The sequence below is a fragment of the Mesocricetus auratus genome, unplaced genomic scaffold (assembly GCF_017639785.1).
Source record: "Mesocricetus auratus isolate SY011 unplaced genomic scaffold, BCM_Maur_2.0 Super-Scaffold_100676, whole genome shotgun sequence".
In the NCBI taxonomy this organism is placed as follows: domain Eukaryota; kingdom Metazoa; phylum Chordata; class Mammalia; order Rodentia; family Cricetidae; genus Mesocricetus; species Mesocricetus auratus.
The window spans coordinates 118,607,667-118,624,300 of NW_024429266.1; the positions used below are offsets into that span (position 1 = coordinate 118,607,667).

At 46.1% G+C, this 16,634-nt stretch overlaps 1 protein-coding gene across 1 annotated transcript; it reads right to left on the minus strand.

The window, feature by feature from the left end:
• Positions 1-236: 236 nt before the first annotated feature.
• On the minus strand, positions 237-5,021 carry Inmt (indolethylamine N-methyltransferase). Its single transcript, XM_040739084.1, has 3 exons — positions 4,765-5,021; positions 4,202-4,409; positions 237-884 (listed from the first exon to the last, which is right to left on the minus strand). The coding sequence occupies exons 1-3, from the start codon at positions 4,919-4,921 to the stop codon at positions 461-463; spliced, it is 789 nt and encodes a 262-aa protein (XP_040595018.1). The 5' UTR covers positions 4,922-5,021; the 3' UTR covers positions 237-460.
• Positions 5,022-16,634: the final 11,613 nt, after the last annotated feature.

The window sequence follows — 16,634 nt, forward strand, 5'->3', positions numbered from 1 at the left end:
AGCTGCTTCTGGCAGTGAAATTGGCAAGCATGGCAACTTCCTTAGTAGGCAACGCCCCCTGCAGGCCCCAGACTAGCCCTGGCTCTGGTTGCCTCAGGGGAATGGGCTTGGTGCTGCCCAGGCCACCATCTGTCTGCTCCAATGCTTGCATTTGTGTTCACAGCATCTGCTCCCAGATGCATGTTTTGCAGCCAAATTCTCAACTGTTGTTGGGAAAGACTATCCCAAGACAGAACCCAGAGAAATCACTTTATTTTAACTAGCTTTACTCAGGGTAAGGAAAGGAGCAAGGAGGATGGATGTTGGGGCTGAAAATAGAGAACCTGGGGGTTTTTCCTTGTGACCTTGTGACCAGGTAATAGATAGAAGCAGCATGACCGGTGTTAGGAAGCCATGGAGCAAGATTTTATAAATACTTGCTATAACTTCCCCAGGGAAGGCGTCTTCTCTGCCGGTGACGTCAGGCACCAGAGCCCTTGCGGGCAACTATAAAGCAGAGACCCTCGCAGCAGGCCTGTGAGTATTTGAGGGGTGCACAGTTGCATTTCAGCACCTGGCAGCCTGCATCTTGAACAGCCTTCTCGACCGTCTCCTTCTCCAGGCAGACCCCAGAGAACTTTTTGGGGCCCACCATGTAGCTCTGGAAACCTAGGGTAACCATGGTCACCAGATGGCCCCCCGGCTTCAGCAGGTCAGCCAGTCTGCGCAGGGCTGCCCGGTAGGTATCCACATCAAGACAGGCACACTCCATGGCCAGAAAGGTCAGCACGCAGTCAGCCAGCGGCACTTGAGCTGATCCCAGTGCAGGCGACTTGGTCACATCACACTTCAGTACGCGAGTGACTGTCCTTCGGAGCTTGGCCTCCTTCTCCTGCCACCTGCTTCTGTGAGAGGATCAGAGAGGTACTGTGGTGACTATCACCGGCAGCGTGACTGCAGTGAACCAATATAATGAAGGAGAGAAACTAGTAATAATGAAAAGTAGCTTTTTTGGCTGTTGCAATTTTCTCTGACCCTACAACCATGCCACTGCCATACAGACGGAAACTGAGGCTCAAAGCTGCTGACAGCCACCAGGGACAGCGCATTTGGTATTTGAGTTATTCCTCTCTTCCTTCCTTGGATTCACTCTTTCAAATTTTTTGGTGTATTTTGTTATTATTATCTTGTTTGCACCTACGAGCGTGGGTGCACGCGTCTGTGAAAATGCACATGCCAATGTTTGTATATGTGTGCGGGCCATGGTGTCCTTCACTCCTCAGGAGCTGTCTAGTTTTCTCTCTTTTATTGACACTGAGTGTCTCATTGGGCAAGCTGGCTAGGCTGGCTGGTCAACAAGCTCCATGGATCTCCTATTTCAGCCTGCTTAGTGCTAGGATTGTAAGCACAAAGCCACCCCATCCTGCTTTAAAACAAAACAAAAAACAAGCGAAAAACCACAAACACAAAATGTGGGTTCTAGGAACTGAACTCAGATCTTCACACTTGCAAGGTAAGTCCGGTATGACTGAGCTGCCTCACCATCCTCTTTATTTTTGTTTTTTTTAAGCTGAAAAAAACCTTGCTTTTTTGGAGAGAGGTTCTCTCTGTGTGCTCCAGACTTGCCTGGAACTCACTCTGTAGCTCAGGTTGGCCTCACACTCATGATTCTCCAGTCTCAGCCTCCTGAGAGCTGGGCTTTCAGGGATGTGCCGTTTTGTATGGCAGCTGCTTTTTATCATCTTGTGTCCAGTTCTGTGGCATTTCTTGCACTTATAATGCTGTGTAACTGCCGACTATTTGTAAACCTTCCCTTTCACCTCATACAGAGTTACTGGACTTCACATGGACATGGTGCTTGTATCCCATCACTCGGGAGGCTGAGGCATGAGGGTCATGAATGAGTTCAAGGCTAACTGGGCTATGTAGTAAGACTCTGTCTCAAAAAAATAAAACTACACAAAAACAAAAACAAAAATGCAAAACAAAGCAAAAGCTCACTCCTGAATCCTTGAACTCACTGAGTAGCATAAACCAGTGACCGCCGGGTGCAGCCTTTTGGTAGTGCCCACTTGATGTCGGGTCTCTGGATTTGTCAGTTTGGGATAGCTATACACACAGAATCCTGCAGCACTCCTTCCTCGGTGCGTGGCTTACTTTCAGTGTTTTGGCTTTAGGTTCACCCCCATTAGGGCTCCCTGCTTTTGCAAAGGTGTTCTTTCCTTGGCTTCCTGGGGGGGCACATGATTATGGTATTTACTTTCCTGCCTCCCTTGGTAGCCTCCTTCTGACCTCTGCTGTCATGAGCCTCCACTCTTCTGGCCATCCAGGGACCTCTCCCTCCCACCCGAGTTCCCAGTCATACCCTGCTGCTGCCCCAGAGTCTCCATGGCCATGTCACAGAAGCAGCTCCAGTCACAGCGCTCCAGGGGCACCTGCTGTCTAAATGCTCTCCTCCTCTGCCTCCTTCCCGCATCTGTGGCCAGGGACCTTAGGGTCACCCTCGGCTCCTCACTTCCCTTTGCATCTAAACCACTAGTCAGTGGCTAACCAGACACACAGAGTGGCTACAGACTCCAGCATCACCCAAGCCCCTCCATGATTTCTCTAGTTATTGTCACTCCTGGAGGTGGCCCTGCCGCCTGCCGCTCTTACTGGATTTGACACTCTCTTCTTGGGGTATGGAGTAGTTCTTTCAAAGGTGTAGGGTCTGAACTAGTGAGATGACTAAGTTGGTAAAGGGGCTTACCACTAAAGCTCATAACCTTAGTACCTGCACGTTGAAAAGAGAGAAGCCGGGCAGTGGTGGTGCACACCTTTAATCCCAGCACTCGGGAGGCAGGGGCAGGCAGATCTCTGTGAGTTCAAGGCCAGCCTAGTTACTGAGTTCTAGGACACGCTTTAAAGCTACACAGAGAAACCTTGTCTTGAAAAAAGAAAGGAAAAGAAAATGTAAAAGAAAAGAGAGAACCAACTTCCACATGTTGTCTTCTGACCTCCACATATCCACTGTGGAATAAGTGCCCCATTCATGTACCTGCGTGCATGTGTACATGCTTGCATACATATGCATACTTAAACACATGTATTGTACACACACACATGCACACATATACATATGCACATTAACATACAAACATACACTTACACACAAATAGACATATGCACGTGCACATACACACATTCACGCTGCATCCGCACATATGCAAACATAAATGCACACACACATACACGTGTACCCACACGTGCACTCACACACACACATTCTGTGTCATTATATCAGTCTTACCACGGCCTTGAGGTGCCCGTTTGTGGCACTGGTGGCTCTCCCTGATGCCTGACCATGTTTTTCTGAGGTGTGGCCCTCGTTCCCTCAGGAGCCCCAGCTCCTGGGAGAGGTCACCTTTAGCTCAGAGCATTATTCTCCTGTCCCTGCTGTAGTCTGTTCTCTCACCTTACGCTGCCTGCCTCAATCTACAATGACGTGGCTGTCTCTTCATGTAACAGGAACTCCATGGGGCTCTCTCCTGACTCATACCCAGATGCGACTAACTCTAAGGCCCTTGTAATTAATGTCCCTCTGGCTGTGACCACCACAGGCTGTTCTGGACTGTAACAGGGTCAGTCCTCTGTTCCAGGATCAGGGCAGAAATGCTGACCTGGTTTTTACCCTGCTCTGAGGAAGGCTAGAGTACCCTCTCCAAGCCAGGGCCTCAGTTTCCCCAGCAGTATAATCAGAATCCCTGACCCTTGCATCTCCAGTTGGGGCGTATACCCTCTGTGAACCAAAGTGGACACGGGACCTGAAGAAGACCACTGCTATTGGTCTCTGGGGCTTTGTCACAGTGCTGAGGGGACAAGTGTGGGGTGTGCCTCACAGCATGTCTTTCCATGATAAGTATGTCTGCCAGCATCAAAGGAGACACTGAACCATTCTGAACTGGGAGTGGTGTGAACCGGTACAGCCGTCAGGACTTCGTGGAGAAGGTGACGCAGAAGCCTGGTGTCACAGCTGGTTTGAGCAGGCACAGAGAAAGGGAGAGCAGGATCAGACAGTTTGGGGCAGCGCTGGGACTGGAGGTTGCATTGGCCCAGAGGGAGGCTTGTAAGTTCATGAGGTGCAGGCAGACCAGGAGGAAAGTGAGGTGGGTAGCGGTTCCTGTGCTGCCCCGAGGGACCTTGTCTGAGAAGGATGAGGTAGGTGGACGGCATGGGCCGTTACCTGTCTCCCTCGAGCTCACACACGTGCTGCACTATGGAGGACCAGTCGTAGGCCCCGGGCTCCTTCTTCAACCATTTCTGCAGCTCCTGCAGGTTCTGTGGGGTGTAGTCGGTGACGATGATCTCCCGGAAGGCCTCGCATGCTGAAAGCAGCTGGTAGATGGTGGGGCCAGAGCCAATGTCGATCAGGACATTGCCCCTTACACCTCCTGTGGAGACAGCAGGGGCAGGTCCTGCTGAGAGTGTGGAGAACTCCAAGCCTCATCAGGATGTGCCCTCTGGGTAGGGCAGTAGCCTTTTGCCTCTGGTTGACAGGAATGGGGAGCAAAGCTAGGACTGGGGTACAGCTAGCATTCTCAAAACCCTCCCAAGGATACTAACGGAGGCGTGTCTGGCCTTCTAGATAGACTCAGGATTGATCGCTAATCAGTTGGCACTGGCTTATCTCTAAGAACAGTGGATTTAGAAAACTGGCTGGCCGCCGCTGCAGCATCTGTATGTACAGAATGAGCTCTTCATGTTGCTACTGCTGCAGCCCCTCCCCAGGGGACCTCAGCCACTCACCTGCAGAGAAGGTCTGGAAGAGGTTCTGCAGGCTAAACTTTATGATTTCCTTTTCTGCCACGGGGCCCGAGTCGAAGTTGTAGTAGGTGGTCAGGTAGTCTCGGGGATCGAACTCTTGTTCATAGTCCTCACCTCCCTTGTATACCTTGCCCTCCATTCTGGTCAGTCCACTCCAGCTGTCTGTACTCCTCTTGCCTCTGCAGAATGCTCATTCCTTCCCACCACACCTTTTATAGTCTCTATTAGTAGGCCTCCCCTTTCAGGGAGGAGCTAGGGTCCCTGTGGATGATATCAGGGTGCTGCTGTCAGATTCCTGGCTGGATTTGTGATGAGAATGCTAGAGTCCTGTGCCGTGTGTCATCCTGCCCCTCCCTGTACCCCCTCCCGCCTCCCGGGAAGCTCTCATCACTAGTCCCCCAGGGTGGTGTGTTTGGAGGTGCTACCGCTGGAACTGGGAAAGGGAGAGAATTGCAGAGGGACAAAGACAAAGAGATAGACCAGAGAGATCAAGGTCTATTCAGCGATGCTTCTTCACCCTTGGGATTGAGAGTAGAGGGTGGGGACTCAGGGCCAGGTCCCCTGACCAACACATTCAACACCCCGGGCTTCATTCCTGCATCTGCAAACAAAACAAGAAGCAGAGCAGAAGTGCTCCTTGGGATGGGGGAGTAGGACCTGAGATTGTCAAAGTTTCTCCACTGCACTCAGTGGATTTGTCTTTGCAAGCCGCTTGTCTTTAACTGAGTTAATGATTCCCCAGGGCTTTTAATCTTGTTTTCTCACTTGGCTTAATGTTTTCTTTTTTATTAGCTCAGGAGTAAACTTTGACAGCACCTCCCTAAGTCACTAGGCCTGTGTTGGCCAAGCCCTGTATTTGGACAAACAATTGAAAAAGTGCTAACATACACGAGAAAGTGTCATCACACTGCATAGAGCTTCACACACACACACACACACACACACACACACACACACACACACACATGCACGCATGCACGCATGCACGCTCGTGCACACATTGCCCTCTCCTGACCCAGGATCATTAGCTTTCATGGATCTGGCGTGATCTGTTCTGGTTGCTTTGAAAGATGATGCCCCAGCTTGCTTTCTGTTGCTGTAATAAACACTATGATCAGAAGCAACTTGGGAAGGAAAGGATTCATTTGACTTCAACTTCCTGATCAGTCCATCTTCTGTGAAAGTCGGGACAGGAACCCAGGCAGGAGCAGGGGAAGACTTTGAAGGAACACTGCCTACTGGCTTGCTCAGCCTGCTTTCTTATACAACCCAGGACTACTGGCCAAGAGGTGGCATGACCCTCAGTGCCGTGGGCCCTCCCATATCAATCATTAATCAAGAAAACCCCACAGACCAGCATGATGGGACCATTCCTCACTTGAGGTTCCCACTTCCCAGGTGCCTGGTTTATGTTAGGTCAGCACAGCTGCTACCACAAAGGCAAAGGAAGCTGGCAGAGGATAGATAGACTCTTACACTCTGCAATGATCACAAGATGAAAAAAAAAAGCTTATCACATCTCTTTCCAAAAGTCATCTAAGGGCGAGAGCTTCTGGTTCAGAATAGGTTACCAGAGGGCAAGCAGAGGCTGCAGGCATCATAGCATGGGCAAAGTTCATGACACTGATCACTTAGTATGGGGCAGAAGTCTGCTGTCATTTTCATAGTAACCTGTAAGGTGGATGCCCCCTCAACAACGAGGAAGGGGGCAGCGTCATGTTCAAGGTCACTCTGGCAGTAGCAGAGGCTCCAGATTCATGTTCAAGGCCCCATGCCCCATGCCCAAAGTGGCAACACAGACCTATGACAAGCCTCACCCTGTTCATCACTCTGAGCCCTCCCTCAAGCTCTCTGCGCTCCAGCCGTGTGGATCATATGCTCACTCACACACTGCCTTGTGAGTTCAAGGAAACACTTGGGGACCCACTGATGTAATCCTACCCCTGGATCTCCGAGCATGCCCTTAAGACAACATCCTTCAAACAAGAAGAAAAAGGCCTGCTACCCAGAATGGAAGATAATCATTTTCTCTCAGGCTATCTAGAGCTTTGGAAAACATCTCTGCAATATGTAGATCAGAACCCAATTTTTTGTCGTCATTCTTGCCCTTTTCATTGTGGGAAGCACAATTTCCCCCTTTCCCGGAATTCACAGAGCCTGGACTCTGGTGTTTCTACTCCAGGAGAACGGTGGTGCACTGCTGCCCATCCAGTTGTAAAAAGTACAATTAGTCACCTACTCTGCTTATTTAAAAAGGATTGAAGCTGAGAACTGAGGAAGCTAAATCCTAGTGGGTTAACATGAACGGAGAGACTGAAGGTGTGACATCTGTCCCTGACACTTGCATGTGAGCACTTATGCAAAGATCCCTTCCTCCCTGTGCTCACATGGGTCTGGGATGGCCACCTGAATGTGTTAGTTGCATTCCCTGGTGCCTAACAATTGAAATCCTAACAGCAGGTGGATCTCTGTGAGTTGGAGACCAGCGTGGTCTACAAGAGATAGTTCCAGGACAGCCTCCAAAGCCACAGACAAACCCTGTCTCGAAAAACAAAAACAAAAACCAAGACCAAAACCCAAAACCAAAATATAGCACCCCCCAAAAAACACACAAAAAATAACATAAGAATAGGTCTAAAATAATGTTTATATTATTAGAAGGTACAGAAGATGTCCCAGTAGGAACAGAAACCTTGGGTCTGTTCTCAGAGGGCAGCAATTTTTGCCTATCAGGGAGCCACTAGCAATGTCTGTAATCATTTTTGTTCATTCCAGGCAGGGATCTGGGGCTACTGGCATCTTGGGATAGAAGCCAGGATTTCTGACCATCCTTCAGTGTTAAATTCAGTGTCAGTGGTTCTGATATAAAAAAAAAAACACTTAGTATATTTCCATGAATGACCCAACTCTGAGTGGATTTCCTTACTTCTGTGAGGACACCTGACTGGGCTAGAATCATGGAATACGTAGAGACCAAGAGGGCAAACGTGGTGGGGAGGCAGGTAGAAGCCAGCGGGAGAGGCCTCTGGAGGGACAAGGGACTAGTCGAAACAGTGGAAATAGAGCAAATTGTTCTGGGAAGATTGAACACAGACCCTGAGGTGTCCCATCACATGGTGTAGGCTCTGGATAGTACAGCCACATTCATCAGTTATGTAAATACAGGTGGGATGAGGTGCTGGGTGGGGTGGCACCTGGGAGGGAGGCTGTAAACTGAAGTTTCCTGTCCTGCCCAGTGCCACAGCCGCTTAGTCCCAAATAAACACACAGAGGTTTATATTAATTATAATTGTTTGGCTATTGGCTCAGGCTTCTTATTGGCTAGCTCTCTTAATTATTAACCCATTTCTATTAATCTGTGTATCTCCATGTGGTCTTGGCTTACCGGTGATGCCTGGACCTCTTACTTCCTCAGCAGCTACATAGTCTCTCCCTGACTCTGACTACTACCTTTCTCTAACCCTGTTTGGATTTCCCACCTGGCTAAATCCTGCCTGTCCATTGGCCTAAACATCTTTATCCATCAGCCAATGAGAGAAGCATATATTCACAGCATACAGAAGGGCAACCCCCTTCAGAAGGCTCACCAGAGAGGGCTAGCATCAGGCCTCTAACCCTCTGCTGCTGTCTGTGCTCTCACCATAGAGGGTGAGTCCAGGGCGACAGTGGTCCTTTGCTACTAGTCCTGATTTTCAGGATGTTTATTTTATGTGTCATCTTGGCTGGGACGTGGTGTTTTGGACGGGATTACATTTTCATTGGCAGACTTTTAGGAAAGCAGGAAACTTTTCTAATGTGGACGGGCCTTATCCAATCAGACGAAGGCACAGATGGATAGGATGAAAGACCAGCTTCCCCAGGCAGAGAGAGTCTTCAGCGCATGGCCTTTTGCCTCGGTCTCCAGCCGACCAGCGCCACAATGAACATTTGGACTTGCCAGTCTCCACAGTCAAGTGAGTTAAGAGCGCAAAGCAAAGCTCTTCCTATGTACACGTCTCCCTTTCACTCATACAGAGAACCCTGACTGAAACAGGCCCCTCAAGATTTCAGTCAATGCCCCTGGTTAGGACTATCTGAGTCTCAGTGAGGGTTTCTAGTGCTGTGATGAAACACTATGACTAAAAGCAGTTTGGAGAAAAAAGGTTTAATTTTGCTTATGATCCCACATCACTATTTATCATAGAAAGAAATCAGAGCAGGAAGTCAAACAGAGCAGGAACCTGCAGGCAGGAGCTGATACAGAAGCCATGGAGATGTAGTGCTTACTGGTGTGCTATTCATGGTTTCTTAGCCTGCTTTCTTATAGCACCCGGGACACACCTGAATGGGCTAGGCCTCCCCCATCCATCACTAATTAAGAAAATGCCACACAGACTTACCTACAGCCTGATTATATTTATGTATTTACCCACCACCTGCACTCTAATCCCAGATCTATTCTTCCTTTGTTTCCCTTCAGATATCCCTCCTGGGGATATCAACTGAACACGGCATAACACGTTCCAGTAAGACTAGGCACAAATCCTCATAACAAGTCTGAACGAGGCAACCCATAGGAGGAAAAGGGTTCCAAGAGCATGCAAAAGAATCATAGTCAGCCCCCCACTGTTAGGAGTCCCACAAGAACACCAAGCTACACAACAGTAAGTAATATGCAGAGGACCTAGGTCAGACCCATATAGGCTCTGTGATTGGTGCTTCAGCCTATGTGAGCCCCTATGAACCCTGCTTAACTGGTTCTTTGGGCATGTTCTTAAGGTGTCCTTGATCCCTCTGGCTCCTACAATCCTTCCTCCACCTCTTCCTCAGGGTTCCCCTAGCTCCACCTCATGTTTGGTTCTGGTCTCTGAATCTGCTACCATCAGTTGTTGGGCTAGATTCTGGTCTATGAGTATATAAGACTTTTTCCCTGTCGCAGTTTGAGCCTCAAGTGGACCAGTCATTGGTTGGCCATTTCCACAAGTTCTATACCATCATTACCCCAGCACATCTTACAGGCAGAATAAATTATAGGTTTTGTGGCTGGATTGATGTTCCAGTCCCATCACTGGAAGCCTTGCCTGGTTACAGAAGATGGTCTATTCAGGCTCCCTTTCCCCTGTTACTAGGAGTCTTTGACAGGGACACCTTTAGAGAGTCTAGGGAGTTTCCATTGCACTAGGTTTTCACATGACCCCCAAATGCCCCCTCCATCCTAGTTGTCTCTCTTCCTCCATCCTGTCCCTCCCTATCCGATCCATCCTCTTCTCATCCCCACCTGCCCCAAGTCCACCCTTAAAATCTAGTCTATTTCCCTTTCCCAGGGGAAATCCCTCCTTGAGCCTTCCCATTACTTAGCCTCTCTGGGTCAGTGTCTATAAAGACTGGTCTTTTGGAAGCATTTTTTCCCAACTGAGGTTCTCTCCTCCTTGACTTTAGTTTGTGTCAAATTGACATAGAATTAGCCAGCACAATCTCTTTATTAATAGTCCCCTTGAATTATGAAACATGAGCATAGCAGTTTCCTGCCTGCTGGGAAATCCTGGTCCTGCTCCTTGAAGCTGGTTGAGTGACTGCTGGGTGACCCTGTGCTTGTGGAGGCCCCAGGCTGTTGGGCTTCACAGACTCAGAACTGTTTGTTTATGTAGACCCAAGCAAAACATTCTTGTCTTTCCCACTTCAAGGGCAGCAGGCCTGATGAGTTTCTGCCCGTGTGGCCAAGTCAGAGCCATTTCCTGGCTAAAGGGTGCCAAATTTTTCTGACTGTGGGAGATTTTACAACTCTTATTTTAAATGGAAGGATGCTGAAGTCCAGCATTGACTTAGTCAGGGTTCATGACAAGCCAGTGGCCAGGAAGTCAAGCTCCTTTGACCGTGGTTGCTGTTCATGGTAGGTCTCTAGAGTACTCATTCTTGGAGATGGAGTGGTGAGTTCTGGCCATCCAGTGGACATAGTATTGCTGGGTCAGCCATCCAGCTCTGTTCCCAGGTGTCAGCTTTAATCTTGGCCTACTTCCTGGTCTGCAAAGAGCCATTAGACCTCAGTGACCAGCAGGAGACCAGAAGGGGACATGTGTAGGCACTCAAACCCATTGCATTTGTGGGTCAGGGGAGTGGCTTGGGCACTAAACTCTAGTACCTTTGGAGGTCACACACAGAACTGCACCTGGAGCATGGCATCAGATGCCCCCCAAGGGTACTGTTAGGTTTCAAACTGGGACAAATGACTGAGGTGCCTACTTAACATGTCAAAGTGAACATAGACAGTGAAGGTAGACAAATATTACTGTGAGCATGAGTAGACATTAGATATTTATAAAACTAGATTACCTTATTTATCAAACATATATTGTTACTTATCTAAATTCTTTTAGAAGCCTGGTGTTGAACAGTTAGTAAAGACATTAAGTAGTTAGACACACATCTTAAATCAGCTTTTGTTAATCTGAGTAGACCTTTATAGGCTTCCTTCTTGGTGGGGGGATGCAGAGAGTGGGTCTTGAGAGAGATGCCATGTAGCTGCAAGGAAGAAAGAGGCCTAGGCATCACCGGTAAGCCAAAATCTGTGGAGATACACAGATGAATAGAAATGGGCTAATAATTAAAAGAGCACCAGCCAATAAAAAGCCTGAGGCATCCGCCAAACAGTTGATAATTCATATAAGCATCTGTGTGTTTATTTGGGACTGAATGGCTGTGGGACCAGGCAGGACAGAAACTTCTGTCTACAGGCAATGGTTAATTCAATCATCTGCTTAATGTTGTACTGATTAACTTTATGCTATCAACTTTCACTTTGTAGTTCAGAGATATCTTTCACATAGGTACCTTTTGTCTGCAGACATTACATATCTACTAGTTTTATCACCACTTATTGATTATTCTTACTGAAGTGAATGATTATTATTACTGTTGCCAAATGTTGATGCACCAGTTATATTGGCTGACATTCAAATGTTCCTTCCCTTTCATTTATTATCTTATACAAATATGAACTCAGAGACTCCTGTTTTTTTCCAGAGGAATAATGACTCACCACTCTCCTGTTTGAATTTGATGAGCAGATATGGCTCAGCCATTAAAAGCTAGGCTCACAACCAAAAATATAAGAGTCATTTTAACCCAAGAAGTGCTTTGAGTATTTCCTCAGTAAGCATATCTTACTCAGGATGTCTATAACTTTTAAACTTAATACTAAACCATATAACCAGGCCTTGAGGAAAGAGACAGGTACAAGGACTCTTAGGCTGTCTTCTTCTGCTCTGCTCCCAGAGGTCTAGCCTTTGCCTTCTGGAGACGTCAGTAGTTCATGAAACATTGACCCTTCCATCAGACTATGGATTTGTGCCTGCTCCAAATGATGTTGTCTTTACAAATGGCTCTAGCAAGAATTCTGGAAGGAGACAAATCCTGTGACAATCCTCAAGCACTTCCTTGGAGCTTGAACAGATCATAACCTTTAGGAGACTTTAGGAGATGGAAGGAGGAGAAACCCTCCACAAACATCAGCTTGGTATGTAGATCATGAGTATTCTGATCACCCTGGGGGAAAAGGCCCCCAGTAGAACCATTGGGCAAGGCATATAGATTTGTCCAGAGGATGGGACTAAGAGGTCAGAGAGCTGGGTCCTGGGAAGTGCAAGAGGCACAAGATGTAAAGTTGGAAATGGTGGAGGCATCTGCAGGACACATCCTATGTCAGGGGCCACATAGGAAGTGCAGTCATCTAAACAGCAGCTTGCGATAAATAAGAGACAGCTGCTGGTGAATGAATAAAACTTGACATAGATATATTAATAAAATATGGCTTCTCTCTTGCCTTCACATTGTTTTCCTTTGAGTTTTAGTTGAGAGGTGTGGTCAACCTGTGACATCTGTCTACTGTATCAGACAGTGAACAACAGAGGGAAGTACAACCTTCTTGCTGACCACTGCTTGGCAACTGCCTCTGTAACTTCCCCGAAGTCAACTTCTAGGAACTAGTGACTAGCTTCTCTCATTGTACTTCTTTTCTCATTGTTTGTGACCAGACACATGACAAGAAGCAAGTGCAGTGAGGAAGGGTTCATTCTGGCTCACTGTTTAAGAAAGAATAGAGTTCATCGTGGTAGGGAAGGAACAGTGTAGGGACACAAGACAGCTGGGAACACAGTGTCAGGAAGCAGAGAAGAGACCAAAAGTGAGACCAGGCTATAAAATCCCAAGGCTCACACTTGATGACCCATTTTTTCTAAAAGTTTCCACCTCCTAAAGGTATCACAACCTTTCAAGCCAACACCATTGTCTTAATTAGGTTTCTATTGCTGTGAAGAGACATCATGACCAGGAACCACTCCTATAAATGAAACATTTAATTGGGGTGACTTGGTTACAATTTCAGAGCATCAGTCCAATATCATCATTGTGGGATGATATGGTGGTGTGTAGGCAGACATAACTGACAGTCCTGCATCTTTCAGGCAACAAGAAGTTGACCGAGACCCTGTGTGGTATCCCGAGCATAGAAAATCTCAAAGCACATCCCCACAGTGACACACTTCCTCCAACAAGGCCATACCCACTCCAACAAAGCCACACTTCCTAATAGTGCCACTCCCTATGAGATTATGAGGGCCAATTACATTCAAACTACCACAACAATAAAGCATGAGAAGGAAATAAAAAGGATACTAATAGGAAAAGAAGTCTTAAGTATCCTTAATCTATTAAGAGATCGTAATGACTCCAACAGAAAAGTCTTAGGGCTGATGAACACTTCTGGTTAAATGACAGGAAACAATACCAACAGTGAAAACCTGCAGTCTGACTCTGATAGACTGAGAAAGAAACTAGAGAATCAACCTCATTTATAATAGTCACAAAAATATCTTGTAATAAATTTAACCAACAAAATTAAATATCTCTACCAAAACAAAACAAAAAAAAATCCAAACAAACACACAAACAAACAAAAAAAAACACCAAAAAAAGGAGCAAAAGCAAAAAAACTTTAGAACTCTAAAGGAAGAAGTTGAAGAAGACACTAGAAGCTGGGAATGCCCCTGTCATGCTCATGGCTTGGGAGAATAAATACTGTGAAAGTACTCATCCTACCAAACACAACCTGTAAATTCAATGCAATCATAATAAAAAAAATACCAGGATCATTCTCCACAGAAAGAAAAAAGAAACAATCACACGGAAGCACAAAAGACTGCATTTAGCGAGAGCAGTCCCAAGCAGTACGAATGTGGTTGGAGGTGTTACCACACCTGATCTCAAGTTGTGCTATGAAGTCATCGTAATAAAATCATTATTGTATTGGCCAAACCCCAGAAACACAGATCAGTGGAATAGACTAGAAGATGTAGCTATAAATTCACACAACTACTGCCACCTGAATTTTGGCAAAGTTTTGCAGCTGGAAACTTTTATGTGTCTTGCCTGGTCCCACAGCCGCTTATAAGATGATAATCTGAGGCTTGATGTTCATTATGATTGTTTGGCCAATGAATCAGTCGTATTACTGACTATCTGTCAGAATTAAATGAACCCATTTTTACTAATTGTGTATCGCCATGTGGTCATGGCTTCCTGATAATGTTCTGGCATCTAACTCCTTCTGAGGCTTCATGACTCTGCCTTCTTTCTCTTGTATCTTTGTTGTTTGGATTTCCCACCTGGCTCTATTCTGCCTGGTCATTGGTCAAATCAGCTTTATTTATCAAACAATAAAAGCAAGACATATTTTCAGCATACAGAAGGATATCCCACATCAAGAGTTGCCAAAAGTTCACATTGTAAAAATCATAGCATCTTCAAAAATTAATGCTGGATAATGTAGATTCTTATCTCTTACCTCGCACAAAAACAAACTCTAAATGACCATGGTCCTGAACAAAGGCATTGAACCTCTGGATCTGCCAGAGATAAGAGTGGGGAGTACACTATAAGATACAGGCAGGAAGAGGGACTTTCTGAACAGAAGTCCAGTCACTTGAGGAATAAGTCATCGAGTGGGACCTCATGAGACTATAAAGCTTCTGTACAGCAAAGGAAACAATGAATTGAAGAGATAGCCCACAGAATGGGAGAACGTCCTCATCAGTTACACATCTGACATAAGATCAGTGTCTGTGACAGACAAGAATCACAAAGACTAAACACGGAGAAAAAGAATACCTCAGTGAAAAAAATGAGTTGCAGAACCGAATAAGAGTTCCCAAGAGGAGAAATACAAATAGCAAACAAACATCAAGAAAAAAAAGTTCAACGTCTTTAGCCAACAGGGGAATGCAGATTAAAACTGCTTTGACTCAGTCCCACCGCCATCCAGTCTTTATCACCAAAAAAACCCCCCAAAAACAAACAAACAAACAAACAAACAAAAAAACAAATGACAGAAATGCTGGGGAGGCTATGAGGAAAGGGAGCCCTCAGACACTGTTAGTACAAAGAGGTGTAGCCATAGAGTGTTCTTAAACACTTAAAACTTAGATCTAGTACATGATCTGGATATTCCACTCTGTATTTGCCCAAACGACTCTATATCATACCACACTCTCATAGTCATGTTCATTTCATGGTAGTGAGGAAATGGGACCAACCTACATGTCCATCAACTGATGAATGGGCAATGAAAATGTGGCACATATGCAAAATGGGATCTTATTCAGATGTAAAGAGCAAGGAAATTATGGTGTTTGTAGGAAAATGAATGGAAATGGAAAGTATTATAGTTCTCTCTAATTTGAATTTTTACAGTTGTGTGTTTAGTTTGGAGTGTCTATGGAGACCAGAAAATTGGAAAGAAACCATGTAGTTGGGGGAAGAGGCCTGATTTTGGAGAGGCTGATAATAGGATAGATGAGAAATGACAGTAGAAAGGGAGAATACTGGGAGTGTTAAGGTTTAAATGAGAAAGGGGTTAGTAAGGAAGTGAGGAAGGGTAGGATAGGGTTGTGTGACCAAAACTAAAGATGCATGAAGAAGTCACAGGGAGATCTAATATTCTTTAAGTTTACCAAGAAAACTTAAAAAAAGAATTGGAACAGAAGCACTCTACGTGAATGAATAACACTGATTCCAGAAGTCACAGGTAATCGAGTGACAATCCCAATGTCACATGTGTGGTACTCCCCTATTAGTCACTGGTTAGAAAGTCCCTCTACCCTAAAAATAATATGGGCATTTGCCTTTGCTCTTGGTTACTTTCCAGAACTAGATGGTTAGATGCTATTGCTGAAGATACCACCCATTTTGGTTGAAAAACAAAGAAATCGATTTGAACTCGGTAATGTGTAAGAGTCTCCCATATGATGTGGTCTTGAAGACATGAAAGGCCCCCGGAAAGCAGGACAATGGCCCTGCAAGGAGGCGAGGGAGTGTAACAAGAATGGGGGGGGCAGCAAGAGACAGTGATATTGAGCATAATCCGAATGAATTACATATTCGCACGCATGAAATTGTCAAGAAATAGATTTAATTCTTAAAAAGAAATACTGTAGAAAATAGGGTAATCCTAGGAAATGGATTCTCGCCAGAGGGTTTTATGGCTCATGTAGACTCTTAGGACCAGCATGACACTGTTTGGTGAGGGAGGGAGGCTCAAAACAAAAAGAGGAGCCAGAATGATGGCTGAGGAGAAGGCACTGCCACACCTACTGACCTGAGTGAAAGCCTTGGGGTACAAGATGGAAGGGAAGAAACCACTATCAAAATTGACTTCTAACCTCCACACATGATCATGGCAAGCATAGTTACACACATGCATGTGCACACACACTGCAAATAATAAACGAGAGAGAGAGAGAGAGAGAGAGAGAGAGAGAGAGAGAGAGAGAGAGAGAGAGAGAGAGAGAGAGAGTCTTTTGACCAGTTGGCTTTCTCGCTGG

Coding starts and splice junctions, on each gene's coding strand:
- Inmt (XM_040739084.1), bottom strand. CDS start 4,921: ATGGAGGGCAAGGTATACAAGGGAGGTGAGGACTATGAACAAGAGTTC. Junction 4,410..4,764: donor CTTCCAGACCTTCTCTGCAG/GTGAGTGGCTGA, acceptor CTGTCTCCACAG/GAGGTGTAAGGGGCAATGTC. Junction 885..4,201: donor TGTGAGCTCGAGGGAGACAG/GTAACGGCCCAT, acceptor ATCCTCTCACAG/AAGCAGGTGGCAGGAGAAGG.